Raw genomic sequence first — 18,818 nt, 5'->3', positions numbered from 1 at the left:
CATAATGCAAAATATTTACTCAGCCTCACAGGTACAATATTTTGAGTAATAATTCTAGCTACAGTATATTTGGCCAGATGTCTCCCAAAAGAAAATGCTCAAGGAAACCCCAGCAGTTTTTTATAGGTAGAAGTAATTCCTCTGACTCACTGAGCAAACCCATCACTTTTGATGGAGAAGAAACACACTCTCAGGAATCCTATCTCACGTCAAGACAATACAGATGTTCCAGTTGGTACCTTCAGGATTAAAGGAGACAAACTATAGCATCACTACTGAGCCGCAAAGGAGAATATCTGAGCAAGGCAAACAAAACCAAGTACTGAACCAATGGAGCTTGTTTACACCCCAATCCACATCTAATTTCAATTAAATATACTCTGAATTTCAGTTCTATTAACTCAGTCACTACCTAAATGTGTTCAGCAAATAGTATCTTACTGTTTCCTCATAGCCTCTCAGACTGCCATCAGTTTCCTACTGTCATCAGTCCAGAGGCCTTTCTGATATGAGTACTCCCTGCTACCTGTTTCCACACAACTGCTTGCCTAAATAACAGAGTATCTTAACCCCCAGAAGCCTCCCAAGCACAAAGAAAATCAGTCACTTCTGCAGGTACTGATTAGAAGGGTCTCAAACGCTACTGAATTAATTCAGCCATTAAAATTGTCCACCATTTTTCCTTCTTTCTTTAGTAGCAGCACCCACAGATTGGGTGACCAACATTAAGAGTCTGCTGAGGAGGGGAGGACAGATATAACTGCATCTCAGACAGATTTGATCCTAACCTGGAAAGAGCTCAAATTCATGCTTGCCATTACGAACACTGCAGATGAATCCTCCCACATAAACCTTCCTTTTACCCATGCATGAGACACTAACATTACCGATTTGTCTGTGTCTTGTCCTCCCACCAAGCAACACTATTCCATGTTTGGATTGAACTGATTGCCAAAAAAAACTCACACACACACACACACAAAAAAAAGCAAAACACTAACAAAAATGCAGAAGCCTTAACTTCTGTTTTTCTTATCACGTCAGACCCTACAAAATCTGTATTTAAGCTTCATTTTCAAAATCAGTACAGGTGTTCAATTTGCTTAGCAGCAGGCACACTCACCTGGAATGATGACCCACCTCATGCTAGTCCTTACACTGCTGGATTCCAACCACAATTTGGAATACTTGAGGCAAGTTCACAAGTAATGAAGTGGAAAGGATGACTTTCCTTGCCTCCCTCAAGCCCTTCCTCATCCAAATCCAGATCAGAAGAAGCTTTCTAACAAGGATGTTTTTGAAACAACCATTTCCATGAATAGTTTCGGATTTATTTGACTGGCAGCTTACAACAGAAACTTCCCAACCAGTGTTTGGCTTGGACCCACAGTGACCTCAGCCCAAGCAAGTGTGCAGAGACCGCGGTATACAGTAAGAAACACAGAGAAAATACATGGACTTGCTGGCTGACTGCACAAACCCACGTTTTGAGATAAGAGGATGTTTAAAAAAGGGCATTACTGGCTGTTTCTTAATTTAGAGGTTCTTGTAAATAGAAGGCAGAGCAAATATTATCTACTGCCTCACAAATTCATTACTCCTTCAAGAAGGTCTACCACAAACTTGCATACTGTATACTCCACAGTATTTTCACTTGTTTTTAACTATATGCTCCCTGCATGAGCTCCCTCTACTGCTTGTTAGCCCTCATCATTCTCTAGCCATCCCCAGGTCCTTTCTTAAGAGTTCTTCCACATAACTTATCCATTTTACTTAGATCCTCAAGACCTACTGAACCTTTAGTAGGTATGTGGAGCTGTGTGACAAAACAAGGTTGGAGCCGTTTTGCACACAATCTTGTCCTCATATAATGGGATAATCAGGAAAGATCAGGTTGTGTGTCAGCAGCCTGGGAATCGGGGACTCACAATAACATCTCCCTTGCTGCTTGCTTTCCTCTTCACTTGAGCTCAGAGATTCTCATTTTCTTCTTTCTCTCCTTTTTTCTCCCCCTTCCATAAAAATTCTGAACAGTCAGTGGGCCAAGGCAGCAGATTCCAGAGAGTCTTATTCCAGGCCAAACAGCAATAAAACTCATTTGGCATATTCTTCTAGTGGGAAGGTAATAAAATTAAGGAACAGGGCTGCTATTTTGGTGTGTAATTTCACAGTAAAGTACCAATAATTAAGAAAACAACTTCCACCGAGGTAGGAAAGCTTAAAACTTCTCACAGTTGACAAGTAATGCAAAGGCTTTATTATGATAATCAAGATATTTGCAAAGCACCCAGAGAAAGAAGCAGCTCAACACTCAACGGTACTCATTCCCTTCTCATGCATGCTAAACCTGAAGAAAACATTAAGGAAAAGCTGGGACTGGAAAAACAAAGCTAGCCATCCTTCCCAGCCGGCATGACAGTTATAACAAGAGCTGACCACACAACCAAAACACCTGCACAGGAAATTAGTCCCTTGGAATCTCTTTGCTTACCTTCTCCTGCCAGGCAAATCTGCACATAGTCAAGAATGACTGTTAATTATTGAATATAGGTTGAAAAGTTTCAATTCACAGAATTTCCAAAAATATCAATTTGGTCCAGGTTTCGATAGAATGTGAGGTGAAAATGGAAGAGGAAGAAAAGGAAAGAGGGTGGGCCAATTGCTCAGTCACTAAACAGGAAGAAGAGCTATGCCTATGCCCTAATTCTCCCCCAGTCTTAAAATGCAGTTTAAATGTGAAGAAGTCCAACAGTACAGTCCTGCACTTTCCTTCTGAGTTGTTCTCTCTGCGTCATCCCCACTCCTGCATGCCGGATTTAGCAATGAAAATAAATATTGTTTCTGTTAGTCAACAGGGCCTCTGGAGAAGAACTGGGTCTGTGCTGCCTCATACATCATCCAACCTACGTGGTTGAGGCAACAGAATATTGTTAGCAGTGTATTACTCAGAGAGGTCCTGAACTGAACTGCAGTTTCTAAAGACTTTTACAGTACAAGGAGGCTTCTGGGTAAGACTCATCTTTTTTCCCCATATTGATTTAGTTCTTAGCACAAAGGTCTGTGATAAGGACTTTAAGACAGAGCCATAAAAATAATGAACTGCAATTGCATGGCAGGATATTAATCACTCATTTTCTCGTGCAAACTGTGGCATTTTTGAATCATCTCAGATAAAACTGATTCCTGAGTTTAATGTAACTACATCAGACATTTATTCTCACAGAATGGGGAAGGAAAGCCACTTACCTCCTTCCTTGCTGACTCCCAAGCACCCCTTCAGCTCCTGGAGTGAGATAGACTTGTCCTTGTTGAGGTCACAGTAGTCAGTGAAACGTCGAGCACATTTCTTGGGCTTGGCTTTCTTCTTCACGTAACGCTTGAAAGGCTTCAGCTCTCGTTTATTGATGTCATTGCTGCTGTTGTTGTCCAACTGGCTAAAGTACCAATGTACCACTCGCTCCTCCAGTGTGTGGCTGGGGTCTGGCTCGGAGAACCTGCAATGGGGAAAGCAGTCTCTTACCAACGCTGTCATGAGCATGGACGAGCCACATACTACAACATATGTAAAGCAGGATAAATACACAAATCTAACAGTCTCCTCCTTTTAGCTGAGATCTTTAGAGAGAGAGAGAGGAGCTTTATCTGAAGATGTCCTTTAGCATTAACAAGTGGTGGCAAGGGATTCCAAAAGACTGATATCCTCAGTAGCTCTGTCTCTCTTCACACCAGTTGCTGAAACTCTGCCTAATCCCAGAGGATTCCCCTTTGGAGGGCAAAAAGCAGCCTCCATGGTCCTTTTGATCCTTGATCTACCAATGTGAGAGCCACGAATGCCAGCTGCCACGGTAGTTTTTGTGATAGCAACATCTAGGCTTCAGAAAGGGAACAAATGTATTTAATGCAAGACACATTCATTATTTGAAAATGTCCTTGGCAAGATGAAACATTCTTGCTGTATCTATTTATATTATCTGAACTCCTGTGCTGTATTTGCAGCATATTTAATGCTTTTCACATGGTTGATTTATACACATGAATTCCACAGCAGACAAGCACCACAAATCCATTAAAAACAATACTATGGAACTGGCAACTTCAGTGTGCTCCATTTCTTACTCATTCTGATATTACAACTTTGATATTATTTGGCTCACATTTTCTTTCTGTGGACAACAACAAAAAATATCAGAGAGGAAGATCAGAGGAGGAACAGCCTCAGCTGAAGAAGTGTGAGTAGAGAACACTGCCTTTCAATCTCAGGCCCTTACCGAAGAGGCAGTAGGTCATACCGTTTACATGGTATGAGGTGCTCTCTAGTAGTAGAAAAAGGGTTATTCCTCAGTGATACAAAGAACCAGGGAAGAAATCCTTTCTAAATAAGTCTTTTTTTTTTTTTTTTTTTTTTTTTTTTTTTTTAAAGTTCACTAAGGTAGCCTGCTTTTTCTCCAAATGATGAATGTATCATTAAAAAAAGTTAAAACGATGCTGAGACTTGAGCCTTTTTCCTCCCAAGCATAAAGCATTTCAGGGCATGGAAATTAGAGGACAGGCAGTCAGACATGCTACACTGGCACTGGTTGCTCTGACTTATTCCAGGAGACACATCCAGCTGCTGCCTAATTCCTTCCCCAGCGATGAGAGAGGAAGAACAGTTGTGTGCTGCAGGCAGCCAGGTTCTGGTGTGAGTCCTGGGCATTCAAGCTAGGGAAATATGAACCCAGGTTCAGTATCACTAAGGTGTACCTTATAAAATGCATTTTAAGAATATCATCAACCTTAATTGAGAAACCGGTAGGTTATACATTTAAATGGCCACTGAAAAATTCTTATTTGGGAACTAGAAGGGTGAGAATCCTTTTGACCTTCTCATATGACCCCTTCTGCCTCTAAAATGTAGCTACAAAGCCCGAAAAAGAAAATCAAAACCTACAGTCACAGCACATCACTAATGTGAAAGGTAGTCACTACTTGGGAACATCTGGATCCCCCTAAAAGTAAATTCACACACTGGGAAGAGGTAAATAACCTACACAACATATTTCACAAGGTTTTACTTGAGAATGTCTCCTTCATCATCTAATTCTTAGCTAAGAAGCAGCCTGGCATTCAGTCACGGCATCTGGTCAATGTACAGTGGGATAAACAGTGTGGGAGGAAGAAGAGGTTAGGAATAAGTTTGTCTTAGTTTTGGGAGCCAAAACACAAGGCAAGCCCCTGGAGCTACCTATGGACAAGTAGAAATTGCAAAAATCTCCCCAGGAAGCTAAGGGAGTGCCTGGATTTTTTAGAGCCTTGAAACTCAACATGAAGAACAGGATGACAGGAGAGAATAAAAACACATCCTGTGGCTTGTTTTTATGACATTTATAAACACAGTCATTGGCCTCTCTCCCTTTTGGGAGTGAGCTGGCTATCATTTGAAGACTTGCATGTTTCCAACAGCCACAGAGCAGAGCCAGAAGTTCTGTATTTCAAGAGAGGAGCTTCTGCTTTTGCTGAGATAGAGGAACCCCAGTTTTTGCATGTGAGATTCCCCTGGTCCACACTTTGTCCTGCCCTTGGCTCTGACCTTTGTTTTCTGAAGATCCAGATCTCAAGACACAGAAATGGAGAAAAGGGAAAGAGCACCTCTAGCACTGATAGTAGAAAGACAGGAGCTCTTGCTTCTCTCTACCTGATGAAGGGATGCACCAAAGCAGGACTTCAAAGGGCCTTTTTTTTCTTCAGAAACACATCAAGGAGGAACTCTCCCAGTTACTAGAAGAGGCTACATGGTTTTCTCCAGCACTTCCAAAAAGAAAACCAAAGCAATCCATGGGCTAATACAAATACGTTGACTCATGAGGTGATGATGTATCAATCTTAGCCACTACAAACAAGCTGAGCATTTATACTGAAAACAGCAGCATGCTAACAGAACCAAAGGAAATTAGTTTAACTTCTATGACTGTAGGAGGAAGGAAGATAGAGCTATTACTAAGTTTTTACCACTTCCTGCTGGCTGGCCTAAAAGCACTGCAGTTCCTGAGCTGGTTGCCTGCCCTTTCTGATGATAATCCAGAACCTCAGAACAGGGAGGACTTTGAATATCCACATCATCTGAGGGTAGCCATAACTTCCCCGTGCACTGTGCAATTACATGATAGACTGAGAATGCTGAGGTTACAACATCCATCTGAATATCTTGACTTTCAAGACTGCCCATGCAAGACACTTACTTTCCATCCATGACACACAAGTTGAAGCAACTTCACAGCATTGCTAAGCCCCTTAGTTTTGATGATGTGCCATGACAACAACCATACATGCTGGGTCAGCTGAAATATATCTGAGGGCTCTAAATGTTCTGCCAGTGCAGAGTTTGAAGGAGTATTCTTGGGGAGTTTTATTCTATTGCCTTTCCATTGTTGTTGCAAGAGAAATGCATCGGTCCTCAGATGCAAAGTTAATTTGCTGGGCTGCTTCTCCACTGCACATTTTCAACTTCAATAAAACATATCTTACTCCAACACCAGTCACACGAAAAATCCACTGAACCTGTCTCTTGCTGCAGTATGCTAACAATTTCTCAGGCTTCTCATGCAGACTACATAAAAGACATCAAGTTTAGCTCCATCATACAGCATAAGCCCACCAAGAGCCCAACAAGGAAGGTAAGAGAGGTCTGTCATTAGCAGTCAAGGACAGGTAATCTGCTCTTTCAGTTTTCTTACTAATTCACTATTATCAAACAAATAGTTTTTTCAATAGTAATCGTTTGCTCCGCTTCATGTATAATGTGCTGTCAGCTCCCTCATGGGAAGCTCTTTACTTATCTCTTCACTCTCTAATGCCTGAAGGCACCTGGGTTAATGTACTATTACTTTTAACAAGGCTATTTTTCCAGCTGAGACACACTTCCATGGAACATCATCATATCATCTGTTGTAACTGGGGTATAGGCAGAAAGCTATGAATAAACATGGACACATGCTTCTTGCAGCTGCATTAAATTCTGGAGCAGAGAGGGAAGAATATGCCAAAATACCACCTAGACAGCTTGAACATGCTCTTTGCAAGCAGTCTGTAATGCTCTCCATCCCTTTCCCTAGCAAGAAAGAAGGAGTGAACTGTACAGGAAAGGGGAGGTATCTAGCTTAAAATACAGGAAAGCAAGGCCAGATAATACACGCATACCGAAACGTGCAGTGTGCAGTCACATTCTCCTCCATTTGGCTGTATTGTCAAAGGGTAATAGGCTCAACTACATTTTACTGAGTAAAACTAAGTCCCTTCCTTTCACAGTCAATCCTTTGCTCCCTGCACACTTGCAGCCCCGCTGCACAGTCTCCCTGTACTATCACAGTGACAGAAAATCTCCAAACACAAAATACATCTCTGGGAGAAAGCAAGGTTGCAAGCTCTGAAGTACCCAGCAGATTATCACCTGTTGGAAGGCTTTTCCAAAATCTGTTACTTTCTAATACAAACTTTAATTGGCAACAATAGCAGCTGAGGCAGGAGAAGGGAAGGGGATTAAGACCAGGTTAACATCCCTAACTCTAGACTGAAACGGGGGCTATAAACCAGTGGGAGCTAATTCCAGGATGAAAGAGCACTGATGAACAAGAAACTACTAGCAAAAGCGACAGAGCAGAGAAACAGCCCAGCTTCCACTCCCAGCACACAAGGCATACTTGTAGTCAGTTTCTCTACAGTATTTAAAGCTGTTTCTAACTCTTGAAATGATTTTGCAAGCATTTGTGCCTTGCTTGGTGCTGTTGTTGAACAAGAAGGGATGCAAAGAAATATCAGGACTGACCTTGCCAGTCAATGCCCAGCAGAGCACTAATGACGCCCAGGGACGTGATGATGGAAAGTGGCAACAGTTTTAACAGACTGAAGTAAAATTCATGATTCTTCTTTCCTGCTCTGCTTCCACTTCATAGTCTCCTTTTGTCATTCCTTGAGGTTGTCTATTATAAAGCTAAAAGCTCTAACTGTGGAACATGGCTTGAATCAAAGAGGATTACTCTAATGAAATTGTAAAAAGGATTGTGTATGTTTTCTTATTCTCCCTTTCCCGTAGGGAAAGAGTCAAGAAGCTAAAAAAAAAAATAAAATAAGCTGTGTTCAGACTAAACAAAAGGTTACTGTGCAGTCCAAATTCATTACAAGGAATGCATAATTCCTCTACAGCTAAAACTGAAGCTATCTTCCCATTATAGAGCCAGTTTCTTTCTCTCTTCCCTCCGGCTAAGCTGTGTACGAAACATTATTCTGAACACAACTTTTCTGAAGATTGTGGGATAAATCATTTAGGAGCTTTAAATATCAACTCCATTCCTCATTGACTTTTAAAGGATCCTCCTATTACACGATCTCTCTCATATCTTTAATTAGGCTAGAATTTCCATAGGAGCATAATGAGAATTCAGTATCCAACTTCAATTGAATTGCAATAGGAGCTGGGCATTAACTTCCCCACACTGTTTGAAAGTGTCAATCTTTATTAAAACACGGCTCAACTTCAGAACACCCTGGAGATGTGCTGAGCTTTACTTGCCTGCTTCCAACTGCACAACTACAGCATGAAAGGGAACCTTGGGGGCAATTTTCTGAAGTACCTTTTAGGGCTATTACATGGGAAATAATTGGCAGCTTACAATGAAGGCACACAGCTGCTGAGTTACATGATAAGGATAGCTGTCAGAAGCCGCTCTTTTAACCCAAAACTCCACAGGGCATTCATATTTTTCCTGATGATGTAACAAGCTACAGCGAGCACATTTTGGCAATTAAAATTGATTCCCAAATTGGCAAAGACTAAAGATAGTGTTTTAGATTGGGTAGAAGGAGGCTGGGATTTCCTTTGGCCTATTCCAGTTTAGGCCTCGTGTGACAGGAATACATCTGACATAAAATAGAATCAAATGTACTAAAAAGTGAACTCTTTTTTTTTTTTTAATTTTAACAAAAAAAATGCTGCTTCTATTATATAGAATTTATGCATGACACAAAACACTGTTTAATAAACCTATTTCCTACAAGAGTTCCCTTAATTAATTTGAAAACATACAGTAACAAGATGTGCCTTGGAGTTTATGCAATAAACCTAAGAATGAATTTTACCAGAGATTTTCTGTTTCAAAAGTTTAAATGAAGTCTATTTGGCTATTTTGCTGTAATATAAACCAGTGCCATGGCGAAGGGAAGTTCTCTTCTCATTTACGTTATTGTAAAGCAAGAGTAACTCAATTAAAATCAATAGCTTTGAACTTGCTTAAACGAGACAAGACCTATAAGGGATTACAAGGTTGTTTTAAGCATGCCCAATTAAAAAAAAAAAAAAAAAAGAAAGAAAAAAAAATAGTCTTATCAGGTTTTACTTACATTGCCTGAAGCAACAAACAAGTTGTAGTGCCTTACTTTGCTGCTACTAGATTGTTTTGGTGTTTGTCAAGTGTAAAGCGAGCAGTTCGGCACAGCCTTGTGTAGAGTTTTAAATGCAGATCTCTGGCATTTTTTCTCTTTACATTTTTCCTTTCCCTCCAAAGAAAAAGTAACAACACATCCATTGCAAAGCTATAGAGAACGTTGCCACATATTTAGGTAAAGTCTTGAAGATGCTCAGCAAATGCAGGCAGTTTTCACTCCACACATTCAGGTTCAGGCTTAAAGCTGCAGGGTCAGCTAATCCAATCTCCTGTACATCACACGCACAGACTGTGAATCAATTTACTATTAGGATCAGAACTTTGATTTGACTAAAGTATTTCTGAAAGGTATCAAGCCCCAAAAGAAAAGCCTTACAGAGAGGGAATCCATCACCATCCTCATTCATTCATTCTACCTTACAAATAGCTTTGCTTTAAAGAAACGTTGATCACAGGTTGGTTTATATTCAGCTGACCATGTTCTTCCCTGTTAGACTAAAGAGCTTGCAGAGCTTGTGTCCCTATGGACTCACTCAGATTGTAAGTAATCATCTTTCAATCCTTTTTTATTTCTTCTATTATCCCATGGAAGCCTGAACTCATTAAGACTCTCACTCATAGGGTTTTTTAAGCCCTTAAAAACTTTGGCAAGGCTCTTCTCTGTGTGTTGTTCCCTCTTTTAATGTTGATACCAAAGGTGTACATTGTACGGCATTTCCATCTCTCTCCTGCCACAGAGAAATGGAAATAACCCCTCCTCTCTAAAACTACCTCTCTGATGATAAACATTCACTTTTTGCCACAATCCCACACTGCAATCTTGTATCCACAGTTCAATCCATTTCACTAAGTGTTTGTTTTGGGTACTGCTCCATTTCTGTCCCTGCTCTGGAAGCCAGGCCTTACATTCAGTCCACGTACACCCAAAGTGCTCACTTTGTATTTAGAACTCACAGGACAATATACAGGGCCAACTGATGTGGGGAAAACAGCTTGTTTGTATAAGTTTGCCTGTCCTCTGTGACTTAAAAGCTTACTTTTAAACTTACAATAAACTATTTTGGTTATTGGCTTAATTTGTTCAGCCTCTAAAAGGGTCCAAAAATGGTGAACACTTGGAAAAAAGAGGTAGGATACAGAGGAAGGCAGTGTGTGTTTAAATGCAACGCTTGCCCTGCCATTGTTATAAAGACGGAGAAGAGCCTGCAATAAGTGAAACTTGCCTCACAGACATGTCTCAGCTGACACTAAGCTAAACCAGATCTCAAGCTTTTCTTTCCAACATCACCTTCTCAGCAAACCTGGGCGAGGGAGGTACAGGATAAGCACTGTCATAAATTAAGTACAATGTTAGTTGTTAAGGCTGGAAAAGAGTTCATTAGCCCCATAAATAAAATATCCATGAAAAAGAGCTTTCATTTCTAATGCCAGAGCGAAGCCAGGTCACCCAGCAGAATTTTAGATGTTCCTGAAGAGAGGACTCTGGACAATTTTCCCCTCTGGGAAACTTGGAAAGCAGAACTCATTGCATAGAGACTGCTTCTTGGCTTCCCAGCTCTGCAAACTCATACCAAATGAAAGCTGTACTGATTAAATCATTCAATTCCTTGAATTTATTTATTTATTTATTTTTCTTTTCCAAACTAAAATGGCTCCATGGTGGCACATGGATGGAAAAGCTCGATGTAGGCTCTTTGGGGTATGCACTTACCCCAACTGATGCACACGGAAGTTTATGCCAGAGCAATTTCCTGAACTTAATCACAGCTGGGAGCAGGCAGAATATTTGGGTGGCAGCAGCCTTTCGCCTTACAAAGGACAGACTGCTAAAAGATTTCTTTTTCCCCTTTCAACTGGGCTGCTGACACCGCAGCTGAAAATAAATCAATGTGGCGACTGTGAAGAGCCGGGCAGTGAAAAATTCTGCCAGAAAGGCTTCTATTCAAAGCTGAGAAATACACAAAGCTTGGGGGACATTAGGAAGAAGGCCTGCTGGGTTTATGGAAGAGCAGTGGGGGCATATATATCTCTGGTCTCTACAATATTGGTTTATATTAAGCTTTATTTTAAGAGTGATGATTACATTGGCTGGATTTCAGACCCTGTGCCAAAGATGCCAAATAAATATCAAATACTCTCCAGGGCTTCCTGCCACCCCCACCCACAGCATTTGAACCATGCAAATTACACAGAATTGACATTGGAATGCTTATGGCTGGGAGAGAACAACGTATTTCCCATCCTTGGGGCATTTTTCATCCTGTTTATATGAGTACAGACATGCTAGGCATATACTGCTAATTCGAAGGGTTGCAGACTATCCCATGCGCAGGCATTCAGCAACAGGCTTCATTTGCAAGGTCCAAACACAAAGTTAAAAACATATGGGTTCACAAGCAATCCATCCAGCAACCAAGAAGCACAAAGGTGCCACCCAGGAAGTTTTTGTCTTGAGAATTTTAAGACGGCATTGCTTCCTTATGCAATTTGAAAGAGGGAAACAGGGTATCAACATTACTCTATATGCTGGAAGCAACGTGTACAAAGGTACCTCTGTCTCTACATCTGCATTAATGTGAGCACATTATTTGCTGCGGCATCCCTGCCTGGCTAGCACTGTCCCCTTTTACAGTCAGAACCCTTGCCTAGTCACGGCCACACAGAATTCCTTTTAAACTCAACAAAGTCCATTCCCAGTGGCCTGTCCTGCCTGGCAGGTTGCAGCACTGCAGCTGCTGAACTAAGGGGATTTCCTATCATCAAACAGGAGGGGGAGACAAGATCTCAGGTTTTCCCCAGCTCCCCAGAAAAGCACACTTCTGCCCACCTCTTTCAACAAGACTGACCTGCTGCTCCTTCCAAGAGGGATGAAGAGGCAGCTGGTCAGAGGGGAGGGTCATGAAAAACAGCTTCTATCCTCATCCACAGGCTGGCTTCAGCCCCACAGCAAAACCACAGCACTTGTGCTGCCAAGAATTCCGTTCACATTCTTCACTCCCTGTGGTAGCCACTATGCCACACGGTCTCCTTCAACCCATTTGCATTTTATTAGGTCTTTTCATAGACTAGGGGACAAAAGAACAAGACACTTCCTCCCACTGAGCTCTCATTTCACACTTCAAATGGGCTATACTAACCTTTATGGTGGAACAGCTGCCAGGGAGGAGGGGTGGGAGCAGGAACGCCAGACTATCAGGACAAGACTCAGCAGTCTCTGATGGTGCAGTGCTAGCTCCTCTCCCAGCAATCCAGGTGAATGGGAATCAGCTCGGAGCACCGCTGTCCCTCCCACCCCCACCTCACAGGCATCCAGAGCCATCACCTTGGTGGTTTCAGCTCAGGTGCTTTCTGGACTCACCTCCCACCCCCAGTAGGTGCTGCTGAGTTAATAGCCTGTACCATGTCCGTAGTGAGAGCATCGAGTAAGCTGGTGATAAATTCAACTTTCTTCCCATCTGGGCAGCCTGAAAAAAGAAAAGAGGAGGTTTAGTGCAAGAACACACAAGACTGGTCTCCCAGCCCAATGCAGCAAGGACCAGTCAGAACCTCCTTTGTTTGTAACATTGTAGATATCATTGCAGGAAAGGCAGAAAAATTCCTCAGTGGGTTTCTCTGCATGGCAATTTGTCCTGCAGCTTTGTCCAGCACACACACGGTCACCAACAATATCTGGCAGGAAGATCATGTGGTTGGCTTTACAGCCTCTCCCAGTTCCCTACCAGCATAACCACAGGGATGTGCTAGAAGTGCCTTGCAGACAGAGTTCCCATGGTAACACTTGTACAGGAGTTTAAAAAACAATTCATTACCTCCTGGGTCATCTTCCTCCAAAAACACGGCTGTTCTGATGCTCTAACTGACAGCTTAAAGCTCCTTAAAGCATGGGCCAAAGTGAGTGCTGATGTTCGTACCACCCTGTCCAGGCACAGAGTACTGTCAGCAGCTACCACAACAGTTCAGTTCTTCACATGTCCAGACTGCACTGGAAATATGTCTGACCAAGTGATCACATGGCAAGAGCTTCCAGTCACTGCTGATTTGGGCAGGAATTGGACAAAACAGGCTGTGGACAAGCTTGGTAACTATTTGCATGACTTAGTCCTGAGACCATCCAGTTACCCACCACTATAACTACAGAATGATGGAGTCTCCTGTCAATCTTATGACAGGGCTGAGACATGAATCTTTGTCTCCTCGCCTTTATGAGGCAAACTATGCAGCCATTGTCCAAATCCTACCACCTAGCATCCCACTGTCTTCTCCAAAGTGACATTGAAGCCATCACCACCTTCCTTACTCTTCTCTTCCCCAAAAACTCTATTCACTACCAATTATCCACACAGAAGAGCAGTACCAGAGAACAGTATTGCCTTAGTAACAAGTAGCAATGTCAACACTTTCTCCTTTTCCCAGACAAGCAGAGAAGCACGTGTACCCCAAACACAGCAGCAGAAACCTACTGTAATCCCTTGACAGCTGAAGGCAGCTTGCAAATTGATCTGACAAAACTCCCTCCTTTGCAGCATTACAGACACTGTTCTCTGCAATAGCTAAACAACAGTCCCTAGCCTGTCTCCATATTACGTGTATTACACACACGCACACCCCTCAGCACTTGTTTGGCACATGGTCCAGAAAACGTCAGTCCTGTAATGGGTAAGCTGCTATGGCAGCCAGAGGAGACCACTCACTTAAAGGAGCTTTTTGTTGCAGTAATGAGAAGGTTGAAAAACCATTTGCTAGAAGTCATCTCTCTGGGGCCTCAGCATCTCACCGTCTGCAGGAATTAGCACCTTGCCTTTTGCTAGGTACAAGCAACACGTGCTTTCCTTCTTTCTTCTGATTCTTGTGGGAACAGCGTGACACAGTTTGTGAAGAGGGTATGCGAAGGTATGCACAGATTCATACTCTTGTCTCTCCCAGCTTGGCCTGTGCAGGATCACACAGAAGAAGGATGCTACTGCCTGAAGCACTGAAGGTCTGGAGGACAGGCAAGACTCCAGAAAAAGGGTAAGTAAGGGACCTCCCTTGGAGAAGTGAATGCAAACAGAAAGATGTCTCAAATGAAAGTGGAGATTTTTCTAAAAGTTCAGTTCCAATAAGAAAGAGAAAAGGAAAAAGAAAACACCTTTTCTCATTCCCTGTTCTTACTCACCAGTGAATTTTTATACAAGAGTAGCTAATCAAGCAAACCTCAAGTCTGCATTAAAAGACTATGGAGCAGACAAATTGGGATACATAACTCCCCTGCTCCATCTCCTACTCTCTTCATAGACAAGGGTATTTCTAGCAACAGGAATCATCAGGGATGGGAACCGTACCGTACATCCAAGCACAGAGCTGAATGTTCATGAAGGTACAAAACAGTTGCCTGAGCCTCGTGTACTTCCCACCCCCTCATCCAGTTGAAGCTGTAGCGCAGAAGAAGGAGGAAGAAACCATTCTGTCTTCCTGAGAAATCAGAAAGAAACTCTAAGGAGTCCAAAGGCAAAGGATTTTCACTAAGTTCTGCTGAGACAGAGAATAAATGCAAGAAGAATCAGAAAAGCAAAGGGAAAATAGGAGGGAGAAGAAAGGAAGTCAGGTTGTTCTATTTTACAATGATTTCCTAAGGAAATGAGCCTTAATGCAATCATTTAGCTGATTCACTAAATGGGGTGATCCTGCACCCCCCAAGTAACTGGCCAATTTCCAATGTAAGAGGAAAGCAGATAAGAAGTTTCTACATATGTTGTGAAAATGAGCAGCTGCATAGCAGAGAACCATGCTGGGGACAGAGTTGCTAAGCAGAGAGCTATGAAGCCCAAGGTCAGGAGCTGGCAGGAGAATCAGGAGATTCAAAAGGCAAATCTGGAACAAATCTCATTTCCTTTGCTAACTTGTTCAGAGATAACTCACTTCATGTTAGCCCTACGAAGGGCCAGAAGAAAGTGAAGCAGATTCATTGCTACCATCTTTTACTGTGGAACTTCAGGTCTCTACTTCTCCCTCACTGTAGAAGGGACTGACTGTAGCTTCTGTTCTTGGGAGTCATTCCCCACTCAATAGAGCAATGGCTGATCTCTCAAGTGAAGGCCTTCCCTGTGTACCTTACAAATGCAGAAGGAAATTAAAAACAGAGCATGTGTGTATGACATTTTTAGGAGCTGTTCAGACACCTATGCCCAGCACCTCTTCTTAGCAGAAACAAAGCAAGCAAATAGGAAATTATGGCTTGTCAAATTGATAAGAGGGAAAAGATGAAGAGAAAACAAGCAGCAATGGGAGATAAAGTGGGTCTCAGGTAGAAAGTGAGGGACCCAGTCCAGCCAAGAAAGCAGTCAGCATTAGGTAAGCAACCTTAATGCACCAGGAATACAGTCCTGCTGTGCCAGGGAGCCAGTTGATCCACTGACAATTGCCATCTGTGTCCTCCACCACTGCTCATCAGACCATCAAGCTACTAAAAACCAGCCCTGCTACACAGGAAGGATCCTGTTCTGGCCAAGCTTTGAAGAAAGGTTTTGAATGCTGAGCCCATTCTTCAGCTAGGGTACATCCAGGCATCCAGTTTTGTTTTTTTCCCCCAACAATTCTGTTTCTGCCACGTTTCCAAAGAAAAGCAGACAGGTAATAAAGCAGCCTCTCCAGACACTCCCAAGCTCTTCCAGTTATCCAAAATAACATAGAATAAAACCCATGGTAAAATAAGCACAGTGAGGGAAATCCCCTCAACAATATTATAGGCCTCTTGAGAGTCCCAAGGCAAGATAAGCAGAGACGGGCTCTCATTCTTTACTAACCTGGAAGTTCTCTGTCCTTGAATGGATCGTCAATCTCTGTACTCTTTGACCTGGCATCACTTTCACACACTGGAGTCTCATAGCTGGAAAAGAATATAAGATGCTAGACTATGTGATATGGCTTTAGTGTCATCAGATGGTGCAACTGGGAAATGTTCTAAATCTGTTCTGGGTGGGATCTAAGCGGCTGCAGGATGGAAACATAAAGCAGAGGATAATGCAACACTGTTACACTTCTGTTTCTGCCCCTCATACCATGGGCCAGCATTTTGAGCAAAGGACTGGTGCCTGCTACCACCAGAAAGCTGCATGCCAGAAAAAAAAAGGAGAAAAAAAGGCAGTTTTATATAATACTTCTCTGAGAGGAAAGCAGTTACTGTGTACCAGCTCCTGTAGAGGACACTCAATATGGCACATCACATCGCTAGCTCTAGGGAAGGTAGCTCAAAGTGCACTGCCCAAGAAGTACTAACTTATTTGCTATAGCAATACTATTTCTCATGGCTCATCTCCCCCAGGCAGGCATCCCACCAGGCTTACAGCTCTTACCGAGTAGAAGTACCGGGCAGAGGGCGTCCGGTGTCCACCAGGACACACCAGCAGTATCCGGTGGACTGGTGGCATTGCACTGGTTTGTAGAGCCCTCCTGGAGCGCACTCAGGGATGACGATACCCTCGCGGGGGTTCTGCCTGGCCTCCTCCAGCGCGCTCTGTCTCTCCTGGTCGCAGGAGTGAACTTTCTCTGGAAGACAGGAAGGAAATGGAGGTGTACAGAGAAAAACCGTCAAATCAAGATTGCCTTCCTCAGCTTAGCCAGTCAGGGATACCCTCCACAGCAGACCTTAGTGTGCTTTCTGCCCAATAACACCAGCATGCCTGCACCCTAGAGAATGAGAGATTTCAGGGCTCAGAACTTCTTCCTGCTATCAGAGATGACGTTACAAGATGATAGATTCTGGCTGTTTAATGCGTGTCCAGCAAACCAGGAAGTGCAAGAAATTGCATCCCCTGGGTAAGGCTTTTGCAGGTGATATTTTCGCATACTTGGAGATCCTCACTTGTGACTCATGGTTTTCAGTTACACAAAGGTGCCAATAGCCATGCCCTGCTCCCACCACCTACTCATCCAGAATGTAGCACATTATTCTATCTCATTTAGCATCCTATAAGCGTTATAGGATGCTAATGAGATAGGGCCACATGTGCCCACAAGGAGAAGAAAGTTATGTTTTGACACCACTTCATCAAGTAAATAGGATAATATTCCACAGGACATTACAATCTGCTTAACTCAACAGACAGTAGTTCTCAACAAGAAGTCTTCAAACATTCTGGTAGTTTAAGGAGAAGGAAAACTACTTCAGCTTTGGAAAGCAGAGAAGATATCAGAGAGAGGAAAAAACCATGCCATGTAGGGGAGAAAGCAGTCAATGCTAACGATCATAGGATTAAAACACATGAAGGCTAGGGGAAAAAAAAAATAAATTAAAAAGAAAAGACAACTGCTGACTTCTATCATTAAGAGAGTGATAAAAGCGAGAAGTGGTTACAGTTCTGTCCTACTCCAGGACAGGCTCAGCACAGACCCAGCAACACTCACTGTCTCCCTGTATTTTGCCTGTCCATCTGCACTCCATCAGCTCCATCTTATATTTTGGCCATAAATGCTTGGACAGGCTGCAGGTGTCACACACCAAACAGCAGCAGTTCTGCACAGCACCACCTGAACGCACCGTGCTCTGGGAACCAGACAGAATCATAGCAGCTAACACAAGGAGTCGCAAAGACCCAGCGTGGTCTCCCTCTCTCCTCAGCGTTTCAGGAATATAAAGGGCACCTCAGCTCCATCACACGCAAATCCACACAACCGAAACACAGGCTAAAAACTTCTAAGTGTCGGCAAGTCTGACTCAAGCAGAGAGAAACTTGATCAGGAAGGAGCAGGAGGGGGATAAAGTCAACAAAAACTGAAAGGGAGCTCAAGCCTCAGCTGATATTTAAGCTGACTTCATTTTGCTGACAGATTTCACATCTGAAAAAAAGGCCCCGTGACTGTTCCCAAGCTGCGCCTGGACAGAGAACGCATTGAGCAGAGGACTGCAGGCTCCCCAGCAAAGCTCTCAAAGCACAGGGCCCCATGCCTGTGGGCTGCCTGATGGCAATTTGCACCTCGGTCCGCTGCTGAGGAGGAGCATTTACACAGCCAGAACTCTCTGACTGTCATCGTTTTATGCAATAAGCAGAACAAAACAAAAACACCACCTACTGAACAGATCCAGATTCCACAAATTCTTCTATCTAAATCCCGAAACTTCCTGAGAGCACACATTGAAACTAAGATATCTCAAGTCCATTGAGTCTTGCGCAACCAGCGCTAAAAATGGCTCAGGATAAAAATGACAACGTTTTGTGTATATGTGCTGGGACAACATGTGTCACTTTTATTGAAATGAATAAAGGAAAGAAAGTAGCCTCTTTTAAATGAGTTAGTACCTGATACTACATATATATTTCCAGTGAGCTATGTAAATTACACAGAGAATAAATGTATGAACTGAAACACACAATGTTTGCACTATGCCATGAAAATGGCAAGAATTTGTCTGTGCATATTAAGATA

The 18,818-nt window shown here is 42.8% G+C and overlaps 1 protein-coding gene across 5 annotated transcripts in view; it reads right to left on the bottom strand.

Moving 5' to 3' along the window:
* SMOC1 (SPARC related modular calcium binding 1) overlaps nt 1-18,818 on the bottom strand; it is a 153,891-nt gene that overhangs the window by 6,796 nt on the left and 128,277 nt on the right. For all 5 annotated transcript variants that reach the window (XM_072338514.1, XM_072338513.1, XM_072338510.1 and 2 more), the window contains exons 8-11: nt 16,748-16,940; nt 16,199-16,281; nt 12,775-12,880; nt 3,247-3,494 (exon numbers count right to left, since the gene is read on the bottom strand). In XM_072338514.1, the coding sequence (XP_072194615.1) occupies nt 3,247-3,494; nt 12,775-12,880; nt 16,199-16,281; nt 16,748-16,940 (630 nt within the window). The remainder of the gene's footprint in view (nt 1-3,246; nt 3,495-12,774; nt 12,881-16,198; nt 16,282-16,747; nt 16,941-18,818) is intronic.

This window comes from Excalfactoria chinensis, chromosome 5, assembly GCF_039878825.1.
Source record: "Excalfactoria chinensis isolate bCotChi1 chromosome 5, bCotChi1.hap2, whole genome shotgun sequence".
NCBI lineage: Eukaryota > Metazoa > Chordata > Aves > Galliformes > Phasianidae > Excalfactoria > Excalfactoria chinensis.
This window is presented reverse-complemented; position numbering and strand designations above follow the sequence as displayed.